Source organism: Catharus ustulatus, chromosome 3 (genome assembly GCF_009819885.2).
Source record: "Catharus ustulatus isolate bCatUst1 chromosome 3, bCatUst1.pri.v2, whole genome shotgun sequence".
In the NCBI taxonomy this organism is placed as follows: domain Eukaryota; kingdom Metazoa; phylum Chordata; class Aves; order Passeriformes; family Turdidae; genus Catharus; species Catharus ustulatus.
In genome coordinates this window covers 55,242,378-55,261,219 of record NC_046223.1, presented here as the reverse complement: position 1 = coordinate 55,261,219, position 18,842 = coordinate 55,242,378, and the positions used below count along the sequence as shown (strand labels likewise).

Below are 18,842 nucleotides of genomic sequence, written 5' to 3'. Positions count from 1 at the left end.
ATGCCCAGACAGTGCTAAATGACAATAAGTGGCTAAAGTTGTCTAATTCCTTACATTGTGAAAGTTATTTGCACTTTCTCATGTACAATCTGGAAAAGATCTGTTTCTTTTTCTATTTTGGGCCAAAACCATATCACTGAATGATGGATGGATTTTTTCTTAATTCGTTTTGTCTAACATTCTTAGCTGCCTGAAGATAATTGCCATCTTTCTTTCCCTGCCACATTGTCCAAGGCAAGCTATGATTTCTTAATTCTTCTCTTCTTTAAGGATCATGTTTAGACACTGATTATCATGGTCATCTGACAGTACAGTACTTCAGATTGCCAGTTCTTGCTATAATGCCTAATTGCCTTTAATCATTCATATGGATAAGGGTTTGCAGAAAAGGTCTCTGGCTTCAAATAGTGTAGTAAGGAATTTTTATTGTCATTGATGTACATTTTTGTACATTTTAGGAATCTTGATTTAGCAAAGGACTTGTTATTGCACTGCCTGCAGGAATGTTAATGGAAATAACATGTTTTAAGAAGAGAACTGAAGTGATTGATTTAAGATAATAGGATGTTACACAGTACTTTAAAATCACTGATGATTTAGATGCATAAATAAAAAAGTGCTGTACTCATTGTTCCCAAGTTGTTAACAATGAGTCCTAATTTTCACTTGGAGAAATGACAAGGCTTTTCCATATAACTTGACGCTTGGTCAAGGAGTCTGCCAAAGGCAGTGGTGGTGTGAGCACTGGTGTATTTATGCCAGTAGATACAATTCTTGTCTTTTTATACCCCACTTACCATTTTGCAGCCTGAGAAATATGACTTGGAATTGACCTGAAGAGGCAACTGCAATCTGAAAGTTTTTTGTGTCATACTCTAAAACTGTAGGTCCATCTAGTCTTTTTAAATGAATGTGGACTTTTTGTTTGTTTTGTTTCTTGTGGAGTTAATTAGACATTTCTCTGGAGATTTGTATCAATTTGCTAATGTAATTTAAAACAGAGGACTCGTGATTAGTTTTTCTTGGCACTTGAGTCTGGTTTTTTTCATAGAAGTCTAATGAATCCTGTTGTAGTAATAAAGGAATGTAGCTATTGAATTCAATCTCTTCAAGTTAGAGATAAGGGTAGTTTTTGTATATGGTGTGAACCAAATATATCCAATTTTCCTCTTCGTGTTAAAAGTTGAATGATTTCAAATGGGGTGTGAAATATTTTCAGCCTTACTTTTTCTCATGTCCTTGTTTCTTCTTGAACAACATATGCTTAACTTCAGTGCTCTGGAAGTGTGAGGTTTTTCCTTTCTGAGCTTTGTCACTGTGCCTCTACCCTGTTCTAGCGTTAGATTACAAGTTGTGGTACAGGACTTGCTTTGGAAGGGATTGTTAAAATTCAGTGAAAAGTCAGTGGGTTGTGCTGTATTGGTAAGTGAAGGTAAGCAAACATTTTCTGCTTCTGAACATGTTTAAAAAAGCAAAGATGCATATCTGCTATTTCACTATTCAAGACATAGCCCAGGTTTTTGTCACAGTCTGATTTAGACCTTTCATCTTACGTGTTAGTTCCATCCCTTTAGCTGTTGCTTACATTAAAGATTAACACCACAAAGGAATTGTACTGGGTTTGTGTAGCAAGGTTTTGGTAGCAGGAGGGGGTACAGGTGTGGCTTGTGTGAGAAGCTGCCAGAAGCTTCCCCTGTGTCCAATGGAGACAAAGCCAGCTGGCTCCAAGACAGATGTGCTGCTGGCCAGGACTGAACCCATCAGCAGCAGTGGTAGTGCTTCTGGGATAACAGACTTAAGAAGAGGGGAAAAAACTGCCCAGCTAAAGAGCAGACTTAGAATATGTGAGAGGAACAGCTCTGCAGACACCAAGCCAGTGAGGAAGGAGGGGCAGGAGGTGCTCCAGGTGCCTGGGCTCAGATTCCCCTTCAACCCCTGGTGCTGCCCATGGTGAGGAGCTGTGCCCGTGCAGCCCGTGGAGGTCCATGGTGGAGCAGAGATCCACCTGCAGCCTCTGGAGGACCCCACCAGAGCAGCTGGATGCCTGGAAATGGCTGTGACCCTTTGGGAGGCACACTGTGGAGCAGGCTCCTGTCAGGAACTCTGGACCCATGGAGAGAGGAGCCCACACTGGAGCAGGTTTGCTGGCCAGACCTGTGACCCTGTGGGGGATCCACACTGGAGCAGTTTGTGAAGAACTGCAGCCCATGGGATGGAGTCATGCTGGAGAAGTTCAAGGACAGTCTTCCATGGGAGGGTCTCCATGCTGGAGCATGGGAAGAGTGTGAGGAGTGGTCCCCATGAGGAGTAAGAAGCAGCAGAGATAATGTGTGACGAACTTATCACAGCCCCTATTTCCCATCCCCCTGTACCACTGGGGAAGAGAAAATTGGGAGTAAAGTTAAGCCTGGGAAAAAGGGTGGGGTAGGGAAAGGTGTTTTGCTCATTGTCCTACTCTATTTTGATTAGTAATAAATAAAACTAATTTCCCCAAGTTAAATCTGTTTTGCCCATAACTGCTGAATGATCTCCTCCTGCCCTTTTCTTGACCCACAAGTAAGCCTTTCCTTTTATTTTTCTCCTGCCCAGCTGAGAAAGGGAGTGACAGAGCAGCTTTGGTGGGCACTTGGTGTCTAGCCAGTGGGAGTCAAACAACCACAGGAATGCAATGTAATTTTTTCCTTTTTTGTATAATGTATCTTAGCAGCTGCAAACAAAGGCATAATTGGCTAGCCCTTCACCAAGCTTCAGTGATTGGATAAACTTTGTCCAGGAGTATCGGCATTTTTTCTTACTACTGGAAACATGCAGACCATAAGTATTAAATTAACTGAGGGTATTTGTGAAAATACATTCCACTGGGATATTAAGAGTATATTTGTAGAGCAGAAGGGGAGACTTTTTGCCAAGACATGAAAGATGTCTCTGAACATTTTAATTAATCTGTAAATATCGCTACTTAGAAATCCAAATAAATCACATTGTATGCCTGCCAAAGTAGATAGTGCTTTTCACGAGAAAGTAGATGAAATATGTGAAACTGACTCGCAAAGTTAATGTTTCCCACCAGTAATAACATTCACTTCTATGTGCTTATGTCTGTTAACGTGACTCACTAAGTTCTTCTGCTTTCTTTTGTGAGATGGATGGCAGCAGAATGAATTGTGCGGTGTCTCTGAGCTGTACCTCAGCCAAGATTTTGCTGCCAAAGAAGATCTAGCAGTGACAAATGCATCTTAAGCAAAGTGTTAAAAGAGCTGACTTAACAGTGTTTTTTTCAGATACTATGATGTCAGGAAGAGATGCATACATAAGGGGATATTTTAACACTAACTCCACATAGGTTGTTCAGTTTAAAACAGCTGCTGTATTTGGGGAGACATTCTGAATTCATTTGGTTGTGTATATTCTCTCACTCTAGTACATATATAGTGTGTATTTGAAAGGAAGAAATTTCAAAAGCAAAAAGGACAGCTAAGTACCTGTCTTCTGTCTTTTTGAACATTTCTTAAAAATGTATTTAAAAGAAGGAGAAAGAGGAGTATCTTTTATACTAAAATGGTAGTTTGGAAAGTCTTTGCTCTTTTCATAATTCTTCTGTAGATATCCTCAGGAATTTTCAGCTAGGTGGTTAGAATGTACTGCTCTGCTGTGTTCTGTTGCTATTTTTGAAGACAGATGAGAGGCAAAATTGATTTTTAGTGGACTGTAAAATGGAGTGGAGTATGTGTGGAGTGGAGATGAGAAAGTCTGAGGGAACATAAGGCAATGGCATGACTGTGATGAAATGGAGAAAGAGCAAAAATTGGAGAAAATCCATTTTGGAAAGAAAAGGCATTCTTGAGTGAAGTAGTTACAGTTAAGGAGAAAATAAGAATTGAATATTGACTCCTTTTCACTGTACCTCAAAATAGGTGACATTGAAATCATCCCCTAAGCTGCAGGGGAAACAATTGCTTTGAGTCATGTAGACAGGTTAAATACAGAAACTGCAGCTTATTATTGTACAGTGTGACGTACCAGAACTGCATTTCCTGTTCAACTTGGATAAAGGCAATTGGTTTCATAAGAGCGTTTGAAAAAAATGGATGGAAATTATTATTGTCTTGTTTCTGTGCTAAATATTCTTCATCCTCTGTCTCTCTTCTGCAATTTAATTAAAGGGCATTCAGCACGTATCACTGTAAGCAAAACATGCCTTACATTTCTTCAAATGCTTTTTACAGATTATTGTAGTGATTTATAGCTGTAATGCAGCAAAATAGTGATCTTGGTCACAATGTATGAACATTGTACCCATTTATCTAATATCAAAATTTGGTCCATAAGCTTTGAAATATTGTTTTCTTTAGTACTATATGTAGGTCTTGCTTTTTCATAGATGTGTTACTGTAGAAAGCATGACCAGTTAGGAACACTTCACTTCTTGCTCTAAAATTATTTCAGCGATTTCTTTAAACATTCCAGATTGCATCCCAAGGACAGGAGGGACATTTTTACAACTGTAATCTTCAATAGCAGTTTTTATATTCCTAAATCACTTTCATCAATGTGAACAGTTTAGAAAGGCTAATATCAATCAGGATTGTACATTAAAGTGCTTGTGTAAGTCAAAGGAGGGTTTTTTTTTTAATTTTTGAAGGTGGGGTATGGTAACTTAGTCTATAGCTGATGTGGTCAGTGGTTGGTACCAAGTGAAATTGACATGAAGAGGCAACTGCAATCTGAAGGATTTTCATGCCCATCTAAATGTTGCTGGTAAAGAAGGGAAGACAGGGAAAGCCTTCTCTGTGTGTAGCTGTATAGCTTAGTGGTAATTTCTTATACCTTAATGGAGACCTGACTGAAAGATGAATAGTGGAACAGTGTTTTGGCATCGTTAATTTTGCTGTGTGAGGTTCTAAAAGGGTGAAAGGTTGACAGGAGCATTACCTCTGTTCAGAATCTCATGGCTATATCTGTGCTGTGAATAAAAATGGGCAGGACACAGGCACAGAGCACTATCAATAGGATATTGTGATTAGCTTGTTCCCTGTGCCAAGAGGGCATGCACATCAGGCAAGGATCTTCCTCCTGCAGTATTGGCCGTGATAGCAGTGGTATCCTTCAATGCAGTGATAGCCCAGAGCTGGTTCCCAGGAGCACTGTCCAAATACCACGTGGAATGAAAGTGTTGTCAAGAAGATGTGGCTTGGGACTTTTTTCCAAGGTACAGAGTCAGGGAGATTTGTGTTAAACTGGGGCTGTGGTGTTATAGGATTTCTTCATTGTCTGTTTTGCAGCGTATCCTGAGTGATTTAAGCAAATAAGAGAGGTTAGAGCTGGCCTGAAGACCACCTCAGCTCACAGAGCTGCCTGGGACCAAGTGGCAAAGAAGGCTAGCTTTATCATGCCTTAAATCTCTCTTTTCATCCTTTTTATCCAATTTTCTGGGCTGTAAGTGTGAGTTCCTTTGCCAGCCTGTCTCTGTTCAAAGGTATCATGAAAAGTGTGTGGTGGCTGCTCTGTAATTTGGAGTACTGTAGAGACATATTCTGTATATATAGAACTGTAGAATGGCTTGAGGCAGAGGGGACCTTTGTAGACCATTTACTTCCACTGGCCCTTTCATGGGCAGGGACACCTACCTCTAGCCCAGGTTGCTTGAAGCCCCTTCCAACCTGGCCTGGAACACTTCCCAGGGGTGATAACCTGTTCGTTGTTGTAAAAGACTGTTGTAAAAGACGTCTTCCTTGTATTCAATCTAAACTTGCCCTCTTTCAGTGGAAAACTGTTGCCCCTTGTCCTGTCACTACAAGCTCTTGTGAAACGTCTCTCTCCACCTTTTGTTATAAGCCCCCCTTGAAAAATTGAAAGGCTGTACTAAAGTTTTCCCCAAGCCTTCTTTTCTCCAGGCTGAACAACCCTGACTCCTTTGTGTGGAGTTACTACCCAGTGGCAGAAAAGTATCACAGCTTTAGAAAACCAATCTTATACTTTAGGGACAATACAATACTTTCTTAGGTGTGATTGAATTTTTGGAGCTTGTTAGCTAGTGATTTAAGAGAGTAGAGATGCTGGACCTTTGAATGTGTAGATGAGTATCCCATTTGGGGATTAGTGCTTGAGTAAAGGAGGTAGTAAAAAGAGTTTATATTCTCTGGTAAGCAAGAGCAAGTTTCTAGGTAAGGCAAATATTCCTACTCAACGCCTTCTTAAACTGGAGGGTTATTCTGTTCAGATCCGGTGATTTTCCAGTGGTTACAAGCTGCTTGAAGGACAGAACCACAGGTAACAAGCCCTGTATTAAGTTTTTGTTCTCTTTGGCTATTTTAATGTTGACTTTCTCATTTGATCTCTTCTGAACCATCCAGGAAAGCTTAAGGTCACCGAAGGCAGTGAACATACTTGTACTCTTTGTCTCAGCATCACACCCAGGCAGCTCTCCAAGTCTTTCACTACTGTTTTTTTGTGACTAACAAAGCTGACTGATATTAAGGCATACTAACAGTGTTTCTATATATTGCTTCCAAAGTCTTTTGAGTGAAGTTTACTTTGAGCTGATCAGTTTTACTTGGTTTCAGCTAAGTCACAGAAGCTTTTAGCTATCCTGAGAGACAGCTAACTTCTTCTAACCCTTTATTGGAGGCTGCAAGGCAGTATTTGATCAGTTATGAACTCTCATGGTGATAACTGATGTGTCTCCTATTCTTTATTATTTATAATTGCACAAAGTCATGTGCAAAGGAGGAATTAACTGTCAGTATTTCTAGCCCTCTGCTGTAGTATCACAAGCACAGAAGACATACTTCTTGAAAACACTCAAGGAGGAGAACACGGCACAGCATTGTTACAGAAAGGAATGTGGTGAACAGAGCTTTTTAGTAAATACCACCTACACTGGCCTTTATACAAAACTGGAGTCAGCAGAACAGAATGAGTAAGATCTAATCTCCCACCTTGTCCTTCCATTCCAGTCCCACGTGCCTACACAAATATTCTGGGCCTGCTGAAAACCACCCCTAATTCTAGTTTCTGTAGCCAGCCTGTTATTTGAAAGCAAAGACTCCCCTACTGGTGTTTCAGAAAAAGAAGAGTTGTTTTGTGAGAGCTGGTGTGCATTTTCAGACGGTGGGTCACCTTGGAGAGTTGAAAAGTGATCGTAAGAAGTGTTCCCTTTTGCTGTCTGAAACCATACTGTCCCAGATTGTTACTGTGCCCTTAGCTAATTAACTTTCTCTTGGCAGGTCAACTGTTTGTTCTGCTGTACTAAATTAATAAATCTTGGCTCATTTCCACCTTTTCTTACTAACTGGAGTGACTAGGATGACATTGTCTCCATTACAGGCCAATTTAAGTGAATCAGACAGTTTCTTTGTAGCAAAACAGCATTTCCAGAAAAATTGTTCTACTGTTTCTTAATTATCATTTCAGAGAGAATGAACAGAGGTTGAAATGGTTCTGTGTACAAGAGATCTGATTACAGTGATATTCTCAAGCTCCAAATTTATCTTTTGATTTTGGGGCCCTGAAGTTCAGCTGCTTCATGGTTTCACAGTTATGGCAGCTGTAATTGTTTTAGTGATAACTGAGGCTGTTGTCAAATCATGTGCATGCTTTAGTGATATAAAAAGCAAAATCTCAAGAATTGGTAATACTGAAATTTTACGAATGTCTGAACATGCCCAGCTTCAACTGAAGCCAGTAAAGAATCTGGATGGTATATGTTCTCTAGGGCAGTGAAATTGATTTTTTGAGTAGTAAGCACATTGCTCTTCATAAAGTGAGTGGGGAAAACACACTCTAGTGCAACAAAGGATGTCAATGGAGAAATGTCATGGAATATTGTGCAATTGCAGCCACTTATCTACCGTTAAGAGGAATGCAGAAATGTAAAGAACGTGGCCTGCATACCTGTTGTTCGTGTTTGTTCTGTTGTGAAGGAAAATGCTGGAGCATCTGCTGGGGTCCTGTTGGCATTGTGTGTGACAGGACTGATGAGAAGCTGTGTCCACCTGGAAGTAATCCTTTTGTAACTGTCTGTCACTTTCTAGGTAACACTCGGCTGTACTTTCTGGTCCTGGTGACAGGCTGTACCTCGGTGGGAAAAATCCTGGACGCTGAAGTTTACAAAATCACTTCAACAGATTTCTGTCCTCTCCAGGAAGAAACCAAGGAAGATGAGCGTGTTACTGCCTTGAAGAAAATACTGAACTCTGGGATGTTCTATTTCTCCTGGCCTAATGCAGGCTCAAACTTTGACCTGACTGTGCGGGCTCAGAAGCAGGGTGATAACAACTATGAATCTGGTAACTCGTTCTTCTGGTTAGTACTGCACGTTATACCCGAGTCTTCTGTTGTCCCCACCTGTATCTCATTGGCCAGACATTCTCAGAGGGAAATGAACATGTGCATTTCATGTGCATCTCCTTTCATTTCATTGACATGTCCTTTTACAGGGCAGTTGGCTCTAATGAATTCATGATAACTTGTGTTTAATTGAAATTAATCTGATAGTGAAGTGCAATTATAAAATTACATTTTATGCTTCAAAGGGGGAAATACAAGATATATATTGCTCATACTACAGAAAGATGTCTCTATATGAATAGTTTCCCTGCAGTCCTTTTTAATAATTTTCTTTAAAGTTATCTAATAGAAACCTATGCTTGAACTGTTCATAAATCCCATCATTTGCACTGAAGTATCTGTTATTTTTTTAAAAGTATGTGTTCAAAGTCTGTGATTTATTGTTTCAGTAATGTGTCCTAGTTTTTATGTTGAAAACATCAACATTAATATGTTTATGGCTCCGTACAAGCATAAGTTGCACAAAAGAAAACTGTGATACACTGTTCTGTGCTTTTTACTTTCTTGTGTTTATAAAGAAAAGGAAAATTATCTCATATTGTGGTAAGCGTTGGTTGAGGGGAAAGGAGAAAACACAATGCCGGATTGATGTAATTCAGTTTGTTTGCTTTGCAAGTTTTGGCATAATGATTGCGTTTCTATACCCCTTTCCCCCTGCCCCCACCCCCTTCTTATTAAACAAAAAGATAGTTGCACAGCAGGCATAGCTGTTATGGAAATAAGTGAGGGTTTGATGTAGGTGGAAAATAATTAGCGGGGTTAAATGTGGATGTGCTGCTTAGAATGTGCAGTGAGGCTTGTGGCCCAAAGTAGGTGAATATTAAATAAGCAAAAAAGTTTATAATGGTTGATAAATTAACATGAAAGAGCAGTTCAGTTAGACTAAATAATCTTTCCAGCTATTATGTGATTTTTGACTGGTAAGATTTAGTGGTTTGAGTTTAAAACTGAAGAAAGGTACATAATAAATACTTGCTTTCAACTGTGCTAATGATGCATCCCTCTCCAAAAGCTCACCAAGCATTGTCAAGTCAGGTGGCAGAGATGAGTTGTACTCCAACTATGAAATATACTCAACTGCTAAGGTAGCAATATCCCATAAAGAAACAACATTTAAAGCAACTCTTTTTTCCCCTCTACTGTCTTTTGAAACTTCTCCTCTTGGAAGATAAGTATATTTGAACCTTCCTTCTTTGCTGCTTCTGGCTAATCTAGAAGTAAACTCAGAAGAGTTTTCATTCTCCAATATGTTGTTGAACACAGAAAAATGTGTGACAACAATGCATTAAGGGCAAAAAGATGTTCTAAAGAAAATTTATCTTGAGGTAATTAGGTGATATGGGAAATTTCAGGCCAAGTAGTAGCTGCTTGATGAAAGTAAAAAAGGAGATAAATAGTTATACAATGAAAAGTTTAGACCTCAGTTATAGGCAACATAAACAGCAACAACAACAAAAATTCTACTGGAATTTGCCTGAGTGAGGACTTCCTTTGTGAGTAGAACTGGGAGAAAGAGGTGGTGCAGATAGGAAAAATTGTTTTAGAGCTGCTTTTACCGTTACATTTTTAGATTAAAAATGTAATAATGGCTTGCACCTTTTTTGGGTAAATGCTGTACTCTAGAAGAACAATTCTTTAGGGGTTTCACTCTCTTTTACAGGTCCTCTATTGAGCAATGCATGGTCATAAAAGATATTTTCCTGGCCCTCCTATGTGACTAAAGGCACGTTTTGAAACATGAAATAAAGAAGAACATCATAAGAGAGGAGACTAGCAGCATTGTTAACTAGGCATGACAGGTTTCTTGAGTTGCTGAAGGTTAGAACAGGTGTTCCTCTTAATTTTAGTAGTACTTCTTGCAATATCTCCAGTGACTTACAGATCCAGTTTCTGCTTGGAAATTTTTTTTTTCTGAAAATCCTGGTGGATTTTGAACCAGTTCTTCATACTGTAGTGATGGCAAGTACTAAGGTCCAGGCAGTACTCTTCAAAAAAAAGTAATTAGCTTGTTAACACTGTAATTTATGAAAAAGATTACTAAATATAAATTTCTAGAGCTTAAAGAGGTGACATTTGCATCTGAATTCATAAGACAGGTTACAAGATGTAAAGACAGCACCTTGGTGATAGTTGTGTGGTTAAAATTTGCCATGTTCAGTTCACTGTTGTAGTTCACAAGGGTGAACTTTCTTCCTGATATTTCCTGGGTTTGGGTGGAGATAAGGTACAGCAGAAAAGGGGCCATAAAACATTAATTGATTAAATTAGTGATTGTTGTCAGGTGGTACTCATGCCTGTCTGTTTGTTTTATTCAGTAGTGTATCTGTATGTTGTTGAATCTTTCAGGAACCAGCTATTGCATGTGCCCTTCAAACACTACCAGGTGAACTGCTCTGACTGGCTGCTGAAAGTGGTCTGTGGAGTCGTGGACATTCGCACTGTTTATGCTTCCCACAAGAAGGCAAAAGCCTGCCTCATCTCCCGCATCAGCTGCGAGCGAGCTGGTGTCCGCTTCCACGTCCGAGGGGTCAATGATGATGGACATGTGTCTAACTTTGTTGAGACAGAGCAGGTAAGTAGATGTATCCAATGGCTTTGCATAATTTAGTCCATTCGTGTTTAATTGGGGCAGAATTTTCAAGGAGGATTAAAGGAGTTCAACATGTGTTTTATTCAAGAATATTTAAAATATTATTGCATGGCAGATCTGTTTGTTCTTGTCCATTAAGCATTTCTTTGCAATCTGCTCTTTTTCTCCGTTTCTGACTTTTTCATTCATGTGGTCTTCACTGATACTTTTAATTTTTTTCCTCAGTGTGAAAGTCTGGCCATTTGATACTGTAGTAAAATGTAGACATGGGTTTTTAAACCGTTCAGGAACATGTCTAGCAAAGGTGCTGGGACCTCATCTTTGACTAGTAAAATTCACTGTCAAATCATCTTTTCCCAATAAAAAAAATGTTGAAAAAATAACATCTTCTCAGACTCAGGCAAATTCCAGTTCAACTAATTTTGGAGGAGACAGCTTTTATATTCCCCACTGGTTTGTGGGAGATTCTTTCCAGTGTGAGGTGGTATGACAATTCATATACATATGTGGTAAAAGCTTCATTTCCAGCTGATGCTGAGACAAATTATGTGTGTGAAGTGCATTCAGCAGGCTCCCTTGATTGGCACAGCGAAACAAAACAACAGAGTCACCTGGTTTTATTGCACATGGTTTAGCTTGCTGCCTTGAAAGTCAGTAAAAAGCACTGGACCATGGAGAATCTGAAGTCTTCTGTGCCAGCTGAAGTGAGTGCTTTCTTACTCAAGTACAATCACCTTTTCTTTTTTGAACTGAAGTAGAAATTACTAGCAGTCAGAACCATAATACAGAAATGGATCACTGTGTAAAGAGAATAGACAAATGGTTGGTAGTTTTCAACAAAGAACAGGGATTTGTTCCTAGAATTTGGTTGTTTTCAGCATCTTCTGGGCAAATCTTCCAAGCTGCATATGTGGCATAGATTGTGTATGTGTGTGTCTATATATGTAGGTGCATGTACAATGAAAGTAGATTGCTTATGTGATGCTCATAAGGGGAACATGAAACAGTAAGGGTAGCATTGAGATACTTGAGCTGTCACTGAAAGCCTGTGCCTGATAGCTGAGGAAGGCACCCCCTCTCAAAGGTGCCCACACGGGCTGACAGCACTAGTATTTCCTCACAGCAATGTGTGAATGTAGCAGCTCTCACCCAGTGAGCTCTTTCCTGTTATCCCACTGCATGAGCAGGCATGCCTTCAGGCACCCCTTTGTCCAAAATCCAACCATGTTTGGGTACTTTCCACATTTCCTCTAAGATGTTGTCACAGTAATACAGCTTTAACCATTTCACCTGGTTCTGCCTAAAGACACGAAGTTAGATTTGACAGTGCTTTGATCATCAGGAGGATGCCTGGAGGAGTTGCAGACTGGTATTTCCCAGCCTGCTGGTGAGGTTTGATTCCCAAGAGATGCTCAAAGTATGCACAATGTTACATCTGCCCAGTGGTCAGAGTTCTCTCTGGGAATGTGGGTGATTTTTTTCCTTATGTCCCTCCTTTTCCTGGTTTACCTGCATTTTCAGTTATGCTGACAATTTTCCACTTAGTGTTCAGGCTCCCACAGATTCTACTTGTTGAATGTGAAGCTTGACCCTTGCAATGCTTGGATCTCCAATGTCAGCCTCTGAAATATCTGCTAATAATTCTCTTGTGTGCCACTGCTCCAAAGCAATTGCAAGTCAAGTTTTGCAACATTGACACCTTTCTAGAAAGTCTGTCAGTGCATTGGGAGATACACCTATGTCTACTTACTCAAAGGTGGACTTTTCACCTGGAACCTGGGAACAGAAGAAAGGAGATTTTAAGTGATACCTGGTACATTCTGCTATTTTAGTTGAGCATCTTCTTATGAATATTAGTGCAAAGCACTAATCCTGTTACTCAGGATTTGAGGAATGTTCTCTTGCTGAAATGCTGGGGAAAGAAAATGTTAGTAAGGATTGTCAGCTTTTTTTTCAGTGAGTTTCACATTTGTGGGCACTGCACTTAGCAGTTGACTTATGGGAAATATTCTGCTCTCCTGCTCACTAGGTGGGCTAGTAGTAACTCATGTTATTTTGTTACATTACTAGAGTAAATCACAGTATGTACAAATGATTAGCATGAAAAATAAAGTGATCTTTGCATTCCAGCAGAAAATCTGAGGACTGGTTCCTGGTGAGTGGTAAAACAGTACTTGATTGCTGATGCTTCCCTTAGCTGGGTCTGGGTCAGGCCCTTCATGGGAATTGCTGTGCTTTTTTCCTGTTCAGCCAGATGCTGAAGTGGGAGAACTGACGGCTTTTGAATTTTTTTTTTGACTGGGTAAGGAAAAGTGCAAGGATGAAATGGTTTTAGGGTGAAAGGCTTGAGTGGGTTCAAAATTATAGCAAGAGTTTGCAGTTTTAAAGGGTGTGTGGTTTTGCTTGGTTTCTAAAAACAAAGAAAAGAAGGTTGCTGTTAGTAATGGTGCTAAACACTAGTTTTACCAAGCTGCATGTCCTCAGAAAGCAAAGTTGGGCTAACCACTAGGATGCCTGAGATCCAGTTCAAGCTGGCATCTCCTTGCCATTAGGAAGGAAGAGTCCGAGAATAAACTCTCTCCTACTTTCATAGTAAACGACTGACTAATCTGCTGTGAAGTAATATCTTGGCTGAGTAACATTTTGTTTCCATTTGCTGCAGCCTGTACAGTATAAGGGCATGTTGGCTATGTGCTTTCATGGATAAATAGCACCCTAGGATTCTGAAAACCTGGGACTTTTCCCCTCTTTGTAGGAATTACTTGTAACATTTTTCTGTTTTTAGAAGGGGGAGAAACAATTAATCTTATCTCCAGGCAGCTCTTTTACGCATAGATGGTATGCTTTTGTCTCCCACTGAGTTAACCTTGTGGCATTTCAGCTCTGCAATGAGTCATTTTTTTGTGGGCTCACTTAACTGCTGTGACTCAGTGGTTGAGAAGAACGGGGAAAATGTAAAATATCTTCACTTTTTCTTAAAAAAACCCCCGAAAACTAGTATATCCTTATGCTTTTTGATCATTTGGCTTGTGTCTTTATGGAGAAAGAAGAAAGAAAATATTCTAGGAAAAACAAAATTGTAAGGGAAAACAAAATTAAAGGAAATTAGGGCAATTCCTTCAATGTATACTTTCAGATTTGCTGATAAATATTTTATAATAGGATGGTAGCCCTTTCTACTTGCAGTGCTTGCGGTATTGCAGTTAATTTTCAAGTAGCTTTAAAATCAGTCTCTGTTTCTCAGTTGTAGCTTAAATGTTTCCCTTCACCTTTTCTTCCTCCCCTGGTAGTCCTTTGAAGTTGAGACTGTGTTGCATTTTTGTAATTCTTTTCTTCTGATAGTTTTGAGGAACTAGAAATGCTTTCTTCATTTCGTTTGTGTGCCTGTTACTGTTAATATTTCAGCTGTACTTCCAGTTGTCCTCCAAAGAGTTATACTAAAATCTTAGTATATGGGTTACAAGGAACAATTCTAATTAACCAAAGTAAAATAAATGGTTTCAGTTTTTTCACCTTAATGGAATTGTTGAGTAAAAAAAATTGAAACCTTGAGAAAGCCTTAAAAGGAAATACCGTGAGTTTGAATTAACTGTCCCTTTCTTCCAATTTCAGAAAAAAATGTCAGGCATGGATTAAGGAAAATTATCGCTATTTCACAATACCTCCTAGACTGTGTTGGATAGCTCTCTAGGAGAGGAATGGATGCAATCATGTGGTTGATTTATTTTCTGGATCAAGTTTTAGTATGACCCCAGGCAAGGCAAAAAAAAATATTTTGGCAAACATGTCTTTGGGTCCCATGGTCTGAGCTAAAGGGACTCACAGAGAGGTATGTTTAGGCCATCTGCTGTCCATACTCCTTGTGTGGCAGAGCTGGGGATCCCTGAATAAGCCATCTGGGACTGTGTCTCTGTGTACCTCTTGAGTCTGTAATGAATTTTGTTGTTTAAAGTTGTGTCCGGATGATTATTTTTTTCTAATGAAGCTGAGTGATGGAGATTAGTGAATAAATTTTTCCAAGCAATAAATGGGCACAGCATGCTGGGATTAGAACACAGTGGGTTGACACAGATGTTTGCTTCTTGCCCAGAAGCTTTTTAGCAATACCTGTGCATTTCACTTGTTTACCAGGAAAGATCCTTGGATTGCAGGGGCAAGGTCTGGCTCTGTGCAACAGAAGAGAAAGATTGAAAATTGTCATGTTGAACTGTCAGTACTATCACCCTTGGTCCTGAGTTGGAGAAAGAAACCACAAAGAAAGTGTAAGACCACAGAAGTTGAAAGAAAAACTTGGCAAATTCTACCACCAGAGACCCTAGGCCAAGTAATCTATTGTTAAGGTAAACAGGTCATCCATGTGGGTTAACTATCAAGTTGCCACACTGTTGTCTGATGAGAAGCTAGTCTGAAAGTTCGTGCAGCTGGCTGGATTGGATTGTAGTATGGGCCAGAACCTTTGAGATTAATGAAGTAGTCCTCAAGTGTTTTGGTAGGAATTGGAGTTGAAATGAACATTCTCCCTGGGGTGTATAGGCACCAACTTGCTGTCATTTTGGATCTAAGAAAAGAGATAGGATTCCATAAAGACAGAGATTCAGCAGTATGTATGAATCCTAATGAGCAAGTGTTGTCCAAAAAGCAACTGATGGCTTTTGAACTTCAGGAGAAAAACCAGTATGATCTTCTTGTCCGTGAGAAAAGGAATATGGAGGACAGGAAAATTCTGGACATAAGGCATTTTCCTTTTCTTTAAGTTTCTTTCCTTAAATAACTGTTCATCTTTTGTCTAATACCTTAGAATAAGGAAAATGGCTCTGCTAGAGGACAGGGTAATAAAGTCAAAACTAGAACAAAAAAAAGTGGAAAAGATGTGCTTGTAGAAAACATGACATTGTGACAAAAACTGATCAAGACTGTGAAGAGTATGAGAAAAGAAACTAAACTTGCCCATGCATAAGCAATGAAGATGGAATCTTTTATTTATGAGTGTAATTTCAACCTAAATGTATTATCAGTGCTTATTTAAGATTTTAGCAAATAGGGTTTCTTACAGTGTATGTGGCTGCTAAGATTATGTCCGTTCCTGATCTGGAAAGTTGTCTTAGTCTTTAAACCTGCTTGCTTAACAAGTGTGCTGGTAGGAAGTCCGTTGCCACTAATATTGTAAGATCAAGAGACATGTACACTAAAAGACAGTGTCAGGATCAAGGGTCATTTTCCTTGGAGTGGTAAATTAAGGCTAGTGGGTATTACTGAAATTGAGGGAAGATTTGCACAGCTGTAATGTTTAATGAAATGAAGAGTCTGTTTAGGAAGGAATGACTGGCAGAAAAGTCATTTTAATGAGTCTCCCACTCATTAAAAAAATATTAGGTCTTTTTCCAACTTGCTGGCAGCTTGGAAGAAAATAATTTTGGTTTCATTTGGGTCATTAGAATGAGGTGAAAGGATTGTGAAATACCAGAAATTGCTCCAGAGAACATAATGATGAGCCCTGTAAGTGAACAGAAAAAAAAAGTACTTTCTTGTGAATGACTGTGTTGGAGAGGTTGTGCTCCCAGTTCAAAAACCTCATCTGATTTCTAAAAGCTACATGGCAACATAGATAAAAAATGTCAGTTTCTTTGAAATCCTCTGCCATCATAGGAGAGTCCTGTATTAGACCTTAGCTTGACACAGGGTCCTCCAGCCCATCACATCAAGGTTTAGGCATCCTGTTTAGGTTACAGGAATGATCAAATAGTTTAAATATTTTGATTGGTTGTTCAATTCTCCAAATAGCTTAATCGAGCAGAAAACAGAAGAGGCAATGGGTCAAAACCAGTGAACAGAAAATATGCGTGGTACTGGTAACAAACATCTGTTAACTCACTAATAAGTGGAAATAGAGCATCCGCTAATGAAGAAATTTTTGGTCAGTATTTTTCTTCTGTATTTGGCAGGAAGAAGGTAGGTTATATGTTCATAGTCTGTAACTGAGGGAATTCTTTCGATTTAAACTGTAACTCAGAAGGATGTTAAACTGCAGGTACTGAATTAAAATTACTGTCTGTTAATCAGTGGGTCTAGAGATTTGCAACTGGATGTCTAGAAGAGCTGGTCAAATAAATACTTGAGCTGCCAGTTTTGCAGTTAGGTGTGGAAACAGAGAGTTCCCAGAAAACTGTAAAGAAAACTGATCCTCTGTGGCAAGCTGTTTGAGTGGCCACCTTATACTTCAGGTACAAGCTTTGTCTGTGTTTGTCACCATTAGATGCTTCATTTCTACTCACTAATTGCTAAGGTGATGATTGGTGTCAAAATTTTAAGTAAGCCAGTCCTGAATCTTTTTTTGCACAGATTCAGGTCCTGATCTTCATTTAGTAATAGTCAGGATAATGCTGAGGCTGAAGTAGTGCTATTAATTTACTTTACCTTGGAATGAGGTTCTTTGGGTCCATGGCTGTGAGTGAAAACATGATTCAGTGTGTAAAAGTCTCTGACTCATCTTGGCATGACCAGTCTCTGGGAGAATATGATAGAGGAAGAAGGTGGGGCTGCTTATTCCTCTAGTAGTCCAGCTGCAGGAGGAATGAACTCTTCTGAGCACAAATGTATAAAGAAAAGGTGCACCAGTGTGTTGCCATGGTATTTAGCTCCTGCACTCAGCTGCCAATAAGGTTAAGAAAACTTTACTGGTAGAGCATGTTTTAGAGCCTCATTACTCAAACTGTGGCACAGGCCTTGCACAAAAGCTTTTCTGAGCAACCCCTCTCTTGCAGGGGTTGTGCTAGGATGGAATGTAACAGAGAAAAGGGTTCTTAATGCTTTGGTGAAAGGTTAAAAAGATCAAAACATAGTTTTGCACTATGTCTGGGCTGGCTATCCTTCTTGCATTGACATTGTGACCACAATGAAGCCACTTAAATCTTTCGTCTTGGTGAAATGGAGACAGTTTTAAGTGCTCTGAAAAAATATTAGATACATGTTTTGTCACCAATTTTATGCACATACCTCTTATTTTTTTCACACATGCAGCTCTATAAACTGTACATTGATAATGCGTATGAAGATTAAAGGTCAAGGTCGGGCACTTTCCCTGAGCCAGCCATTGGCCACATCTAGTGGCAAATCCAAAAAGATGAAACACTTTAAAGCTGTAGAGAAATCCGTTTTCATGTTTGATTCTGTTTTCAAAGCTGCTAGCTAGCTGGCAGCAGCTGTGCCAAATGATACGATGTGGTGAGTGCAGCTACCTGGATAACCTGGATACCATTCCTCCCCAGGGCTGCAGAGCAGTCATTGTCATGCATGAGATAACGGAGATGTGTATCATGTATCCCCAGTGGAGAGCAGCCAGGATTCCACTGCTAAGTATAGGCCAGAGGAGTGAGCTGGGCTTTGCACAGTTGCTCTGTGGTCATATTGAATCTGAAGATAGTACCTTTCATGCTAAGCTAACATAACACTTTGACTGGGGACTGTGAACAGGGGAGGCAAAAGGAGAAATCAGTGTTTGTATAGATTTGATCCAAAATCAGCTTGTTAACAAGGATCATGAGGACACATAAAGGGGGAGTTTGGGTGGGAAAGTGAGGGGAGAATTTGGAACCTCTCACTGTAAGCCCCCTGGAAAAGATCACGTTGCTGTTCACTGTACCTCAGAATGGGAGTGGCAAAGCTGCTGGTCTCACAGAGTTTTATTTGGATTCTCTGACAAGACACAGCACGCAGTGAAATAAGAAATGGTAAATACAGCAAGAGATAAGCTTATCCCCCACCTGACGTTAGCCATCATCAGTCACAAGGAGCAATGACATTTTGCACAGTTAAGTTTTGTGAGAGGGACAGCAGGAGAGTATATGCCTGGTCTTTCCGAGTGTCTCCACCAGTAGATCAAGTCTATCTTGATTGTGGGTGAAAG

At 39.7% G+C, this 18,842-nt stretch overlaps 1 protein-coding gene across 3 annotated transcripts in view; it reads left to right on the top strand.

Annotated features, from left to right (window-relative positions):
• Positions 1-18,842, top strand: part of SYNJ2 (synaptojanin 2) — a 67,394-nt gene that overhangs the window by 9,667 nt on the left and 38,885 nt on the right. For 2 of the 3 annotated variants that reach the window (XM_033056786.2, XM_033056787.1), the window contains exons 3-4: positions 8,034-8,304; positions 10,696-10,921. In XM_033056786.2, coding sequence (XP_032912677.1) covers positions 8,034-8,304; positions 10,696-10,921 — 497 coding nt within the window. The remainder of the gene's footprint in view (positions 1-8,033; positions 8,305-10,695; positions 10,922-18,842) is intronic. The other variant, XM_033056788.1, reaches the window with a different exon arrangement.